Source organism: Sinocyclocheilus anshuiensis, unplaced genomic scaffold (genome assembly GCF_001515605.1).
Source record: "Sinocyclocheilus anshuiensis isolate Anshui unplaced genomic scaffold, SAMN03320099.WGS_v1.1 scaffold728, whole genome shotgun sequence".
Classification (NCBI taxonomy): Eukaryota; Metazoa; Chordata; class Actinopteri; order Cypriniformes; family Cyprinidae; genus Sinocyclocheilus; species Sinocyclocheilus anshuiensis.
The window spans coordinates 588,607-604,569 of NW_015555767.1; the positions used below are offsets into that span (position 1 = coordinate 588,607).

Below are 15,963 nucleotides of genomic sequence, written 5' to 3' on the forward strand. Positions count from 1 at the left end.
GCCCGAAGAGCCCTACTGCTTAGTGGCACGAGGAGCAAGATCTGTGGTGCGAAGCAACTCAGCCACCTCATCATAACAATACACTCCTATGAAAACAAAAGGAAATTACTGATAGGGAGAAATTTCCCATCAGGTCCTTTGCATGTTCTCACCGCGACGCAACGCGCAGCTTGCATTCAGCTCCCGCGGGAGCTAAACACGCTCCACCCAACCGCTAGATTACCTCGGAAATCAAGCGCGAACGAAAACTGCTGCCGCGAATGCATCGCTATTCCCGTGAGAGGCGAACGCACTCATGCAAACGTTATCTACAAACTCGGGTAAATGGTGAAATACTCACATCCCCCTCAGTAGTCCCGCGAATGCATCACAATGAGCACAAGCTGCCTCCTCATGAAACTAGCGCGTTCAATTCATGCTTATCCCTCACAAGTAATAAGCAATGAATGCAGAGCGCATCCAACTCCCTCGAGAGCTGAACGCGCTTGCTCTTCACCACACACATACACACAGCACGCGAGCCGTGTGAAACTGCAGGTATCAGAGAAAAGCCTCTGGTGAGAAACATGCACTCCTAGTTGTGTTTAGCTTAACGCTAACATAAACAAACGGTCAGTGAAGACGAAGAAGAGGATGACGTGTTCTCCCGGTGCACTTTTATACTGTGATTGCGCAGGATAATGACGTCATAGGCTGTCGCCAGCCAATGTTTTTCCCTGCGTTCCATTCGGAAGGGCTCATCCCTATACCCTAATCCCTTCAAAGGGTTTACCCTCCGGAGTGAGAGCTTCGAAGGGTTGAAGGGTGTTTTCTTGAAGTGCCCTTCTGCATCATCATCACGTGCTCACACGGAGGCGCCGTCATCATGCAAAGAATCTGCGCAAAGGATCATGGGAGCCCGAAGTGTCCATCAGTTGTACCCTTCGAAATCCTTCATTCCGAAGGGCCCTTTGAAATGGCCAATTTTGAGCACTTCGGTTTGGAACGACCCTTCAATATAGCTGCTATGATTGTTTTCACTCCGAAGTGCCCTTAGGAGGGTGATATATCCCGTTTGGAATGCACCGATTGTCGTTTTTAGATATATGCTTCAGACACCGGTCACACTGAAGGTGTCCCCCATAGCGACCCCTAGAGGACGCAGTTCGAAGTTCCCTTGAAAGGGAACTGGTTAAGGTAGCTTTGTAAGGACACCATCTTCCAAAACACAGTATAGTGGTTCATTTCATCTCCAGAAGAAAACATCAAAGATTTTGTTTCTTATCTGCCTTGTGGTTTATCCTGAGGGTCGCATCAGAATATTTATGGCTTGATATCTTAGAAACCCTGTGTGAATATTCTGCCTAAAAGATATGGAAAATAAAACTGAGAAGCTGTTAAAAAGCAGTAGTCATTGGTGTGTGTGGTATTCTGATAGCTATGTGATCACCCATCACCTCTTACAGCTGTATAATGTCATAATGTTCAAAAAAGAAGTGGACGACTTGTCCGAAGAATCCTCCGTGACCTGTTTAAATGAAGATGAATGGATGGAGTAGAACGTCCTTAAATGTGATGTTTGCTCGCTTAATGACGGTGTTTGTTCCCGTTGTCTGTGATTGAATGTATTCATTAGGCTTGATGCGCCCACAGACGTCTCTAGCAGCAAAACACAAAGGCCTTTGACCATCTTTGCTGCACGTTAATGGAATCCGATCTACATTAAAGGTCGAGAAACCGAGAACAGCATCAAACTTTATGTAATGGAATCGCTTTAGGCTCCGGTTTCCTTGCTCAGTGCCCTTTGCTTGTATTCATTAATAATGCTATACATGAAAAAATACATTAGGGTGGAGAAGTGTTCAATTTAGAACAACATGAAATTGGCATGGATTAGTTTGATTTACTTTTATATTTCATTCAACCAAATGAGCTTACATAATAAGCTATATTTCCCCACTGTTGCTGAGTACAGACCTTGCACAGAATACTCTGTTTATACAAATTAACTAAATGATAAAATGCAAACCACAGCACCACTGCAACTGTCTGAGTGTAGAAACATAGTTCCATAGATGGATAATAAATACAAACAAATCAAGAAATACTTGATATGTCTCTATTTATTATTCTTATGTTTTCAGCCATGTAACTCTGATGATGATGATGATGATGATGATGATAGTGTTTACCTTCACACCACAGTATATTATAACATAATCATGAGAAGTAAGAGTTTTGGTTTGGATAAATTGGCTTGTCAAATCAAGGTCTTCTCAACAAAGGCCACTCTTAAGGATTTTTCAGTGTGGTGGCTGCAGCTGAAATTTGCTGTTGTAACACAATGTCCAAGGATGTCTTCGGTGAACATGGAATATATACTTTTTTAGAAGACATGTCTATGAAAATATAAAAAAATGAACTCAAACATAACCAAAAGGGTAGTAGCGTGATGTTTGATGATCTGCATAAACATCTAAAGGCCTAATTGGTAACACTTTAGAATAATGGTCCGTTGTTAACAAGTAACTATGCAGGAAGTAATAGGTAGTACTACATTAACACTTAGCTTAATACTATTAACTAATAGAGAAGCAAGATTAACTAAGCAGTAAGTAGTAGCAAATTTAGGACAACGGTAGGTCCTTATTAGATATTTGATAATTACTAAAACCCTCAGTAATTACTCACAAGTAAATTAATAAGTTATTTAACATATTTTATATCTGACATACTATACAGTCATACATTTGTGTGAAGCACTAGTGATATTTTACCAGTAGGTCTTTTGGAGTGGGATACATTGATACTGGGGGATATCAAATTCATAAATTAGTTTCCACAAAGAACCCAATTGTTCACTTTTAAGATGTTACTGTTGTGATTAGTAATTAATTGGTTATTCTTTATTAACTGGTCATAGTTCACAAGTAGTTCTCAGTGAGGATATTTTTATTTAATAATTATCAAATATCTAATAAGGAACTACCTTTGTCCTAAATTTGCTACTACTTACTGCTTAGTTAATCTTGCTTCTCTATTAGTTAATAGTATTAAGTTGTGTTAATGTAGTATTACCTATTACTTCCTGCATAGTTACTTGTTAACAACGGACCATTATTCTAAAGTGTTACCGCCTAATTCATACAATTTAATTCAATTCAATTTGCGCTTATTTGTATAGCACTTTTCACGATACAAATCATTGCAAAGCAGCTTCACAGAAAATTTGGTAGTTTAGTATGTTGAATCAGAGTTGTCATCATCTGAGGTCCTCTGAGGGGTTGGCATCATCTCTTCTCAGGTGTTCAATCATCTCAGATCTTTGTAAGGGTTGGATCCAGACTGAAGCTTGTGTAATTCATAGTTACCTCGGGATGCCCATCCTATGGCAGAAACAGAGAAGCAAACAGAAAAATTAGCATAGCTGCTGTTCAAACCAAGCAAAAAATTATAATGTGTTCAAACCAAGCAAAGAAGGATCATGTGAATTTGATCAGATATAACAGAAGTACAAGGTTATGAGATACATTATGTGAATGCTTGGCTAAAGAGATGTCTCTTTAATCTACATTTAAATAGAGAGAGTGTGTCTGAACCCCAAATGTTATAAGGAAGGCTATTCCAGAGTTTAGGAGCCAAATGCGAAAAAGCTCTACCTCCTTTAGTGGACTTTGCTATCCTAGGTACTACCAAAAGTCTAGAGTTTTGCGACCTTAGGGAGTGTGATGGATTGTAGCATGATAAAAGACTAGTTAGGTATGCAAGAGCTAAACCATTTAGGGCATTATAAGTAAGTAGTAATATTTTGGAATTGATACGGAACTTAATAGGTAGCCAGTGTAGAGATTGTAAAATTGGGGTAATATGATCATATTTTCTTGATCTGATAAGGACTCTAGCAGCTGCATTTTGGACTAACTGTAGCTTGTTTATTGAAGATACAGGACAACCACCTAGCAGTGCATTACAATAGTCCAGTCTAGAGGTCATGAATGCATAAACTAGCTTTTCTGCATCAGAAATAGGTAACATGTTTTGTAGCTTGGCAATGTTTCTACGATGGAAGAATGCTGTTTTTGTAAAATGTGAAATATGATTTTCAAAAGACAAGTTGTTGTCTAATATAACAGCCAAATGTTTGACTGTATTAGAAGTAGCAATATATCCGTTTAGATGCAAATTGTAATCTAAGAGATTCTGTTTTTTTGGTCCAATAAGTAATATCTCTTATCCAAATTTAATAGGAGAAAATTATTGGTCATCCAAACTTTTACATTTTAACACACTCTGTTAGCTTAGATAATTTAGAAGTTTCAACTGGTCTTGTTGAAATATATAGGTGAGTATCATTCACATAACAATAGAAACTAATCCCATATTTTCTAATATTATTACCAAGGGGTAACATGTATATTGAAAATAGCAGAGGGCCTTAGACAGATCCTTGCGGCACTCCATACTTTACTGCCGTTAATTGTGATAATTCCCCGTTTAAATAAACAAAGAGATAATGGTCAGACAGGTAGGATCTAAACCATCTTAAGGCCTGCCCTTGAATACCCGTATAGTTTTGTAATCGATCTATGAGTATGTCATGATCTATAGTGTCGAATGCAGCACTAAGATCAAGTAAACTAGTAATGAGATGCAGCCTTTGTCTGACGCAAGAAGCAAGTCATTTGTAATTTTAACAAGTGCAGTTTCTGTGCTATGGTGGGGCCTGAAATTCTTCATAGATATCATTTTTTTTACAGGAAGGAGCACAATTGAGCAGACACAACTTTTTCTACATTTTTAGACATAAACTGAAGATTTGAAATGGATCTGTAATTTGCCAGTTCACTTGGATCTAGTTGTGGTTTCTTAATAAGAGGCTTAATAACCGCCAGCTTGTAAGGTTTTGGGACGTGACCTAAAGACAAAAGTGGTTCTTCTGCTACAGGTAACAACTCTTTCAGTAATTTAGTTGGTACAAGATCTAATAAACATTTTATTGGTTTAGATGCAGTGATAAGATTATTTAGATCTTCCTGTCCTATAGTTGTAAAGCACTGCAATTTTTCTTTGGGTGCAATGAATGAAGCTGAATTACAAGACGCTGTAGATTCTACATTTATTGTTGTATTTCTGATACTATCAATTTTATCAGTTAAGAAATTCATAAAGTCATTACTACTAAACTGTGAGGGAATATTTAGTTTGGGTGATGTCTGATTATTTGTTAATCTGGCCACTGTGCTAAATAAAAACCTTGGATTTTTGTTTATTTTCTATGAATTTGCAGATATGCTCAGCCCTGGCAGCTTTTAGAGCCTGTCTATGGCTATTTTAGTGTTATTTTGAAGTGGGTAGACAACAGGCAGCTATATTGTGTTAACATATGAAGTGCTTTTACTGACGCAGCTTGTGTACTTTTTATAGGGACATTTTTGTATGCTCCTCGGAAAGGTCTTTTGAGTAGAATCAAAGGTCAATGACTAAACTCGTGACAGTGAGCAAAGATGGTACAACCTTGATTACTTAACTGCCTTTTCATACTGTACCCTGAAAAGCATTACAAAATCCACTTCATATAATTTCAGCGATTTTATAAACAAGCCCTACTGAAAAAAAGTATACTTGCAGCCAGACTAATTGTCAGTATACGTCAAGTGTGTTAATGATTAGTTAACTTGAAGTGTGCTATTTTGGAACAACTATTTTTTGTACTAAGTGTATTTTAGTTGTAATTAAATTATACTAAAGTATAAATACAATAAAACAAAACAAAAACAATACAACACAATACAAAACAATACAAAAAATTGCAATTCTATAAAGAATTACACTTGCGCCTGATGGCCGCTTACACATCAGATGTACTTGTGTGTGGAAACGCCACAAGAACAGCATTTGTTAAAGTAAAAAAGGTAAGGTCAGAGGGCATGTTCATACAACTTTTTCTTTTTACTACATCAGACTATAAATCTCCTGTATTAAACCCGTACTACTTAATAGAATGAACATCATGATTAGCGGTGAGGAATTGTATCAGTATGTCACGTCAATATTGCTTCCAGTGTATTAGTCAAACATACAGTATACAACAGAAGTGAGTACACCCAATATAGCATCACTTTAAATCACGATACAACACTATTCAAGTTGAAAAGAATAGTATTTATAGTACAGGTCAGGCTAAATTGTAATGTAGACACATGCATTTTCTGTAAAGCTGCTTTGAGAAGTTAGTGTACTCTAAATGAGGGCATAAAGTGCAAAAACAGCAGCAGTGCACTGACCCTAGACTTGGTTGACATCACCTCTCCGTCTTCAAAGACAATCAAAACATCCAGTGGGTTCCCTCGTGACATTTCCTCTTCCTCCTCAGCAGCAATGATGGGGACTGCTGCCTTCTGCACCTGCTCAGGCTCCTTTTTCTAAATGCATTAAAAAAAGTATTAGTATATTCCACAACAAATCATAAAAATTTTTTTGTGGAAAACCCTTGTGTGGAAAGACATATTTATATTTTCATAAATGAAAATAAAGGTGTGAAGGATCAGAGTAGTGTTTATTCAGTAGGACCTGTGCCCATTTAAAACCCTGTAGTACTTTTCAAAAACGTGTAGTAATTTTCACATGTCTTCCAAGATCTGTTGTTCAACTTCTTTGAGTGAGCTCAGCTCAGCTGTGATTGGACGGGCTGACGTCACGGGACTGACTAGATAACGGGCGCGGTTTTTGAATCTTTTTAGGAAACACACTAAAAATATATATTTTACCATAAGTAAAAGTTATTACATAAAAAGGCTTAATGTAGGCTTTATATGAAAGACGCATGTACACTGAAAAAAAAAGGATTTAAAAATAATGTTTTAAGGTATGTTGCAAACAATTTATTTTAGCTACATTAAAAAAAAAAAGCTGAAAATTAGTCAACTAAATTTGTTTCTTTAAATGTAGCTGTCACATTGCACACACACACGAGGGACGAGGAGACGCTGGAGAATATGTTGACAGAACTTTATTTGCATGAACCAATGAACCAAGTCTGTTCAACATGATGCAGTCGTGTTTGAACGGGAAACCTGATATAATGGTGTTAAATCAAAAGGAATTGTTAAATAAAGTGAAAAGCATTACATTTTTTTTTTCTCAGTGAGCAGTGTTCTTTATTATTCCTGTAATAACACGACTCTTTAAAAGAGAAACAATTCTGTTGTACAGTTAAGTGATCGAACATTCTTTGAAATTATGTAGTAAATTAAATTAATATTTTCCCCCAGTGAAATATAGTAAATATTAGTAAATATATATAAATATAAAAATATAAATATATTTACTATTGTTTATGTATTTATTTGATTAGCTTTTAATTATTTATAATAACCTATAGCCCTATACTCTATACAAACATATTTTCTCCAAAAACATTATTTAAAAGAAAAAAGTTGTTTCAAGTCTGTTCAACATGATGCAGTCGTGTTTGAATGGGAAACCTGATATAATGGTGTTAAATCAAAAGGAATTGTTTAAATAAAGTGAACAGCATTACATTTTTTTTTCTCAGTGAGCAGTGTTCTTTATCATTCCTGTAATAACACGACTCTTTAAAAGAGGATCAATTCTGTTGTACAGTTAAGTGATGGAACATTCTGTGAAATTATGACCCTGGTGGCTTTCAAGTGTGAGGATGGGGCATCTTCTGCATCCACCACAAACAGATTGCTTTAGCTGAAGAGCTTGCGTGGAGGAACAATTTTTAGAGATGTTCAGCTAAATATATCCTCAACATTTATATAGTGTCTCATAATGTATTTGCTGTCCATCCTCAATCACTCAAGTGTAAATGTGTAATTATTACGTCTAAAGACAAACTGTATGTCATTCCACTTCCAAGCAATATTGAAAGAGACTAAAAGCTGATTTCTGAGGAACTACTTCTGCAGCTTTATACAGATATCAATGCCAATTGTTGTTTTTCAGCTTTATTTCGCCATACAATTTATAATGATATAACAATTCTGTTGTACAGTTAAGTGATGGAACATTCTTTGAAATTATGAGTGTGAGGATGGGGCATCTTCTGCATCCACCACAAGCAGATTGTTTTAGCTAAAGAGTTTGCGTGGAGGAACATTTTTTTAGAGATGTTCAGCTAAATATATCCTCAACATTTATATAGTGTCTGTTTTATACAGTATATTTAAAGAGAGTACATTTTTTGTTAGTATATTTGTAATGTACTATTAAAACAGGTAATATATTACAAATACAATAAAGTATACTTTTTTTCACTAGGGAGTGACTGTCCTTAACATATCTTGAAGTAGGCTACATTTTTAATCACTTTGTAATTGTTTGCATGAGTAAGTGTTTTTCAAGCGGTTTGCTTATTATGTCTAAATTAAATATTCCAAACAGAATATAATATAATATGCCAAATATAATGAATTTCTGGTACTGCATGTATCTCGTATAATTGCCTCTGTTGTTTTCTTTATCATATGTTTAAGGTGTGTGTGTGTGTGTGTGTGTGTGTGTGTGTGTGTGTCCCACCCAGCACCAGGTATTCCCTACATTATGGGGACCAAATATCCCCACAAGGATGGTAATACCAGTAAATTTTGACCTTGTGAGGAGATTTTTTGGTCATCATGAGGAAACAAGCTTATAAATCATACAGAATTAAGATTTTTGAAAATCTTACCGTTTGTAAAGTATACAAATTTATACCTCAATGGAATGTCCCCATAAAACATGGAAACGTGTGTGTGTGTGTTTAAGCGAGCGTTTGCAATGTCAACATAGAACAGGATAGACTGTAAAAGAGAGAGGAGTCAATCAATATGAATTTGTGTACAAAAGGTCCCTCAGAGAGCTGGTGTTATGAAGGTGATGACACCTTGGATAGATATTACAGGCTTTATTGATTTTATGTCAATTTGGTTAGATAATGTAATGTTTTCTAATGTAATAGGGATAACAAGAATGACCAACAGATACAAGTATGTTGTACAAGCACAAAGTTTAGAAAAATTGAAAAAGTCCCAAGCTCTCCTTCAGTAACACTTTAAGTTGTTGTTCCACAAATTTATAACAATCAGTGTTTCATAAATGTATCCAATTATTTTATCATCAAAGTAAATGGGTTAACCAAGCAATGAGGATTAAGTAGTGTACTTTGTTATTGTAAGACAAAGATGTGTTATTAAATACCCTGTAGCCTATTGGGTTTCATTTTTGAGGTTTAATCCTACAATAGGGATAGCGCTGGTGGCACAAACATACAAACATGTAGTGTCCTGATAATTCAGGCATTTTATAGTAGCATTTATGAGGAATCTCAATCTTGTTTTCTATATCAATCATTGTATTATCTCCAATATTGGAAAGCAGTTAGTACTATCGCATTCTAATTGGGAAAATTGGAAAAGACAAATTGCAGTACAGGTAGCAGGCTTGAGCAAGACAGATTGCAAAAGTGTTCACACCTCTAGTAACCCTGTTAAGAGCTGACAATAATGGGTGAATTTTGCTTCCCAGGCATTGGATTTTATTTATTTTATTTGAAATCCAACAGATTTCATGATGAACACTCAGGAATTGAAAATTAATATTAGACTTTTGGGATATCTGCGCTTGAGATTTAATGAGATTTAAAATCTAATCTTGTGGGCAGTTTCAATAAGCAGATGGCAGCAAGTGGGCAGGCTTCCCTTCATTCCCAGTGCGTGGTTCGATCTCATTTGCTCAAAGCATCTTTACGCGATGTTACTAGGTAACGAGCAAGCAGCGCTTCGTGGGATTTGAAGTCTTTATACGTCGAGACGCTCGCTCCATAGCGCGCACGTCTAATTGAAAACTACAAGACCCATGATGCAATGCGCAGCTGGACGTTCAATCATGTGAACGCCATATGATTCTCGAAACGCTTCCTGAATAGCGCTGCAGATGCTCTAGAAAACATTACATACTTTAATACCTTTTGTAACTAATTCGCTTCTTGTGTGTCAGAATGAAAATGCAGCTTACAATTTTGATTTCTTTGTTTGTTATCGGAGCAACGGCGGGCAAGTATTCAAAAGAAATTAATGAACAAAAGGCATCTGATAAAAACAACAATCAGGTGGAATTCAGGATTGCCAAACTAAACCAGGTTTGGGAAAAGGCGATAAGAGTAAGTAATGTGACAGATTAAAAATATACAGTATATTATAAATATACAATAATTAATTTTGGCTAATGTAATAGGATATTCTGATTGTCCTTTTATCATTGTGTTTAAATCTTACTCTATAGTATTTCATGACTGCTCAGATTTTATAATATGCTTTCTTTTGAACATTATAATGTTCCTCACTGTAACTGTCCATCACCATCTCCTGCTTTAGATGCAGCTTGCACCGGTGCGGCTCTCAGAACTGCACAGTGACTTGAAGATCCAGGAGAAAGATGAACTTCAGTGGAAAAAAATTAAAGCAGAAGGGTTGGATGAGGATGGAGAAAGAGAAGCCAAGCTCAGACGCAATTTTAATAGTAGGATTTGACTGTTTTGTTTGGTAGACTGAGTTTTCATGGGTTATGACATTAAGAACTCGTTTTATTCTCTATGGTGATGCATTTCCTATTGCTACTGGAAGTTGGGATGGGACATATTGAATAGAAAATGTTATTGTTTTTATGATATGTAGCAAAGTGGTAACTAAAATGACTTCAACTTTCTATAACTTTATTATAATAAATATATTTCTTTGCACAGTTATTCTAGCAAAGTATGGAATGGATGGGAAAAAAGACACCCGGGCACTGGACAGTAACAGACTGAAAGATCATGATGTTAAAGATGGAGATACATTTGATGACCCGAGGCTGGACAAGCTGTGGAACAAGGTAACTCATGGGACAGAACAACTACTGGAGTGTGAATGTGTTACTCATTTGCAGGCTTACAGACTTGTTCACTTATTACTAACTTTGCTTAAACATTCTCTTTGACCTTTGATCCTCAGGCCAAGACTTCTGGAAAGTTCTCTGACGAGGAGCTCCAGACCTTGCAGAGAGAATTCCATCACCACAAAGACAAAATCAATGAGTATAACATTGTCATGGACACTGTCAGCCGGACCGAAGGTTAGAGTTTGGTCGTGTTTAGTGCCAAGATTACATAACATAGGATCTCTAATAGCATTCGGTAACACTTCATTTTAAGGAGCAATTCTCACTATTAACTAGTTGCTTATTAGCATGCATATTAATAGCATAATGGCTGTTTATTAGTACTTATAAAGCACATATTAATGCCTTATTTTGCATGACCATATTGTAGATCCCTTAATCCTACCCCATACCTAAACTTAACAACTACCTTATTAATAAGCAGCAAGAGTTTTATTGAGGGAAAAAAACCTGTTAATTTATATTGAATATGTGTTCCCTATGCTAAAGTGTTATCTAGCATTCAGTTCTAAGAAAATACTAAATCCTTAAAAGGCTATACAAGGCAGAATTTCTAATAAGTCTTTTTGCCAGTGTTGATTAACACATTTCTTCACGAGAATTTCCAAGGTTTTTTAGGTTGATTGTATGCTGTAGTGTGATGTATCATTGGAGCTAGCTAGTCCCGAAACCATAGTAGCATGGTTACACCTCAGTTGTTTGAATCACGTTGGTTTAACAATAAAGGACTCTCATTAATAATGTCACAAATGCAGGTGATGGAGTAATAAACTCTGCTAATTAATTGATTTGAGATAATAATAATTAATATTAGGTTCTTGTTGTTCACAGTTTACTCCTGTATACTTGTGATTCATTCAGTCTGCAGCTTTCATAATTTTTCTGAAATATTGATATAACAAACATGGCATCTAAAGACTAATTCACTAGACTTGTTCACTGTTACGTCATACGTCAGGATTCCTTTACGCATTTATGCACATGCGCACTCTTCAAACATGGCACTGATTTTTAACAGTAAATTATATATGAATGAAATGTGTGTGTGTGTGTGTATATATATATATATATGTATATATTTTTTATTTAACTAGAATTAAATATATAAAATGAATCTCCACGTCATAAACTATATTTCTAACCACAGTTTGAGAACAGGAGTTTCAACCACACGTGTTTGCGGATGTTCATTATTACCTATGTTGTAATAACGGAACTTGTGACCATAGTTGGCTAAAGATGCTTTTGGGAAATGCACCCCAGTAGTTTAATAATTGGACTGTTTAAATTTTAACCTCCTGTGCAGATTCTCACAGTCAACTTTCAGAACCTGATCAATAAATGTCTCTTGCACTGTTCTTTCCATAAGAGATCCATAAGAACGTAATCAGTCCTCTGGAGGGTGACATGAAGGAACATGTTCTCCATCAGAAGCATGCAGATCTGAAGCAGAGAATGAGGGGCCTTAACCAGGGCTTTGAACGACTCCGCAAGATCACCCATGAGGGTTACGGTGCTGACAGTGGTGGGGACCCTTGCTAAGGTTGAATCCGTGTTTAATAATTGAATTGCCGCATGGCTTTCTAATGCTCTATCTCTCATATCTTTGTCTATGGCAGAATTTAAGGAGCCACGAGTCATAGAACTTTGGGAGATGGCAAAAAGATCTAATCTCACTGAAGTCGAACTTGACTCTCTTAAAGTAAGCTTTACTTGTGTCAGAACATTCAGATTATTACTGCACAGCTATATTGCATTTCAGTTTAGTTTTAATATGCACTGCCTTTTTTCCCCCAAAATATTAGATTCTATTTGCTTATCTGGAGTCTTGTTTTTTTCCCTTCTTCTCTCGTTTAGGAGGAACTTAGACACTTTGAAACAAAGGTTGAGAAGCACCAGCACTATCAGGAGCAGCTGGAACTGTCTCATCAGAAACTGAAGCATGTGGAGGCCCTGGGAGACAAAGAACACACAATGAGAAACAAAGAGAAATACAATGCTCTTGCTGAGAAAGCACGAGAAATGGGATACAAGGTAGAGCTGCAAAATGGGTTTCAGAAAAACAAATTTTTTGGTGGTCATACTTTGTGGATATTTTCAGGCATATCATAAACATATCATTTCTTTTAGCATCGTCATTAAGAAGAATGTAAGGGTTATGGAGTGCGAATCTGTAATAATGCTGTCACTTTTTTTTTCTTTTTTTTTTTTAGATGAAGAAACACTTGCAGGACTTGACGAATAAGATTTCCCAAAATGGACTGCAACACAATGAACTCTGAGTACCTTTTTTTTTTTTTTTTGTCCCCATGACAGGACTACTGTTAGCTATAATCGTTCAGAGGTCGCATATGCTGTGTTCTAAAATGTTATCCAACACAGATGGACCAGGCTTTTAAAGGTAGGGCACATTGTACATGAATTGAACATTTTCATTGGGAAGCTAGGCTATGGGGTAAATTATTTTTAAATGGTACCGAGTAGTGATGAGTTCTGCTTTTGTTGCTCCTTTCCCGTTTTATGCTTGTACAGTAAATGGCAACAAGCATTCTATTAATTTTGGCCAAATTTGTTTGTGGCTCAATTATTTATATTTAATAATAGTTGCTAAACAAACAAATGCACACTGAAATATGTGTAGAAAAGAATTTAACATTCCTTCACAACATGAGCACACAGACATGAAAACAGCTCAAAGTTTTCAGTGTAAACTGTTAAAGCTTTCATTTCAATAATCCTCCTGTTTTTTTTATACCCCAGTCCTGAGCATCCTAAGATTTAAGCTCAATAATACCCATTCATGAACAACGGTGCCACCCCTAAACAGGCTTGATTTAATATTTTGATAACAGCTAAACTTGACAGATTCAGGAAAAAGGTGTGCTTCAGTGGAACAGGCTGAAAAGGCTCAAATGCAATGGAGAAAGACCAAAAAAAAAAAAAAGCTACGCTCAAGCACTTAAATAGCTGGATTTGGCAAGGCAGACCTCGAGTCAACCATTATATTGACTGAATCTCTAAATAGCATTGAATACAAAGTCCATTACCATGATTGACAGTGTTGTCCCAAGGTAGACTTGAATCAACATCCTCAGTTTAAACAGTTCCATCATTTAGACGTTTGTCACAAAAATTCTAATATAAACTACGCACTCATTCTTAAATCTTTGGCACTGTTACTACTAACTAGTTTGTGATTTAATCTTCATATTGATAAAAATATGATAATCCAGCATTGTAATGAATTATCAGGAATGTCAAAATAAATAATAGGATCGCTTTTGTACACATTCTGCTCATTTCATGTTACACATTTCATAATAAAACAAACTGCTCAAGACCTGTGTTTTTTATGACATGATGTCGAATGGTTGCTATGCTGAGCTGCCATAGTGTGATGTTGCATCAAGCATTTAAAGGATGAGCAGCACTAGTCACTGATGTATCATTTTTATTAATACTGCTGTAGTGAATATAGAAATTTCTGAAAATATTTGAAAAAAAAATTGTTTCTTATTAAATGTTTAAATGTACAGAACAAAATTGGTTACAAAAGAAAATATATATTTACAGTCAACAGTCAAAGTTGATGCATCTAGGGTCTGCTTTCATATTTATATCCTTTCTAATTCCATGCAAATTTTAATGATGGAAAATAATACATTCATCCACAAAGTTGCACATAGATTACAATGCAGAAATACAATTAGCATATACTGTACAGCAGTTTTCAACTGAAGGCCGATGTCCAACCAAATATTTGAAGGCCCTCCTATATATTTCAGTTTATATCTTGGTTGTATGTGTTCTTTTCCCATTCCTCATTTTGGATTCGTTTTAACATTTTTTTAACATTAATATTTTAAGTTTTATCAATTTTAAGTTCAATATATTTGACTCATACTGAGGCCCCGTAGTGGGCCCTGGACCCCAGGTTGAGAACCACTGATATACAGTGCAGTCTGAGACACCTACCAAAAATTATTCTACTTTGCATTTCTCTTTTTTTCAGCATAATTTGAGAAAAACAAACATTGAACTGAAAAATGCATATGAATTTAATAATTTCTTAATATTTGGTGTCTTCGTTGATTTAAAAATGACAAATGGCATGGAGTTGCATGAACTCCAAAAATTTGTGTAAAACCTGATGATCCACATTTTGTACTTCAGTAGATGCAAGAAAATGAAAAAATTGTAATGAAAAATGTGCTCATAATTCACAAAAGTGACCTAAAAATATGACCGCATCTTAAAATATTTTATATTAAATATATACATTTTTCTTTAAAAAATAAATAAATAAAATGCAAGAACTAGGTTTAAAATCCAGGTTTAAATGAAATTTTTTCAATGTTGTCTCAGACGTTTTGACTCTACTTTGTTATATGTTCAGGTGAGTGTTCCTCTCCTCTTCTGTTCTAGTTCCTGTAGTCTCTCCTCTCGGCCCTGAGCATGCTGGGCTCCCACCCTCTGTGCAGTCTCCGTCGCAGTGATGTCAATGTGGGCGTATTTAGTACTGGAGCCGACCGCTGTTTACAAACAATAAAAAAAAAACATTTATTAGCAACTTATTTTTTCAAATGTGCAAGCTCTGTTCATTTGCCGCAGGGCTGGTGCGGCCACACCAGTTGCACTTCCCTTAAAGGGGTCCTATTATGCTCTTTTACAAAGTCTTGATTTTGTTTTGGGGGTGTACTAGAACAGGCTCTCATACTAGGTTGTTCGAAAAAATTATATATATATTAAATAATTTACATTATTACAACACCTCTCCCCCCAGTCTGGCATGAACGGCTCGAATAGTTCCTGTATCAAATGAAGGCCCGCCTTCTGAAAGACGAAATGTGCTGTGATTGGTTAGCTGGGCCAGTGTGTGTTGTGATTGGCAGCACTCAGTGCCTGGTTGGGAAATGTCATGCTCCTTACCATAGCCGTCTGCGAGCTTCAGTGTAAATATTGCGTCAAAATCAAATCAATTTGAGCACGATTTAAACCCGGATGATTGTAACCACTCTAAGTTCGTCTGCCTTGGGAAAG

General features: G+C 36.0%; 2 protein-coding genes and 1 long non-coding RNA gene across 3 annotated transcripts in view; 1 reads left to right on the top strand and 2 right to left on the bottom strand.

Annotated features, from left to right (window-relative positions):
- LOC107674206 (uncharacterized) overlaps window positions 1-6,401 on the bottom strand; it is a 6,705-nt gene extending 304 nt beyond the window's left edge. The window contains exons 1-2 of the long non-coding RNA XR_001632490.1: window positions 6,109-6,401; window positions 5,156-5,162 (exon numbers count right to left, since the gene is read on the bottom strand). This is a non-coding gene — a long non-coding RNA (uncharacterized LOC107674206). The remainder of the gene's footprint in view (window positions 1-5,155; window positions 5,163-6,108) is intronic.
- A 3,443-nt stretch (window positions 6,402-9,844) lies between these two features.
- Window positions 9,845-13,867, top strand: LOC107674255 (alpha-2-macroglobulin receptor-associated protein-like). Its single transcript, XM_016468187.1, has 8 exons — window positions 9,845-10,144; window positions 10,359-10,503; window positions 10,727-10,857; window positions 10,977-11,097; window positions 12,293-12,448; window positions 12,543-12,625; window positions 12,781-12,957; window positions 13,137-13,867. The coding sequence occupies exons 1-8, from the start codon at window positions 9,983-9,985 to the stop codon at window positions 13,203-13,205; spliced, it is 1,044 nt and encodes a 347-aa protein (XP_016323673.1). The 5' UTR covers window positions 9,845-9,982; the 3' UTR covers window positions 13,206-13,867.
- A 1,391-nt stretch (window positions 13,868-15,258) lies between these two features.
- LOC107674231 (protein Dok-7-like) overlaps window positions 15,259-15,963 on the bottom strand; it is a 22,445-nt gene continuing 21,740 nt past the window's right edge. Inside the window, exon 11 of the mRNA XM_016468148.1 lies at window positions 15,259-15,455. Within this exon, the coding sequence (XP_016323634.1) occupies window positions 15,316-15,455 (140 nt within the window). The 3' untranslated portion in view covers window positions 15,259-15,315. The remainder of the gene's footprint in view (window positions 15,456-15,963) is intronic.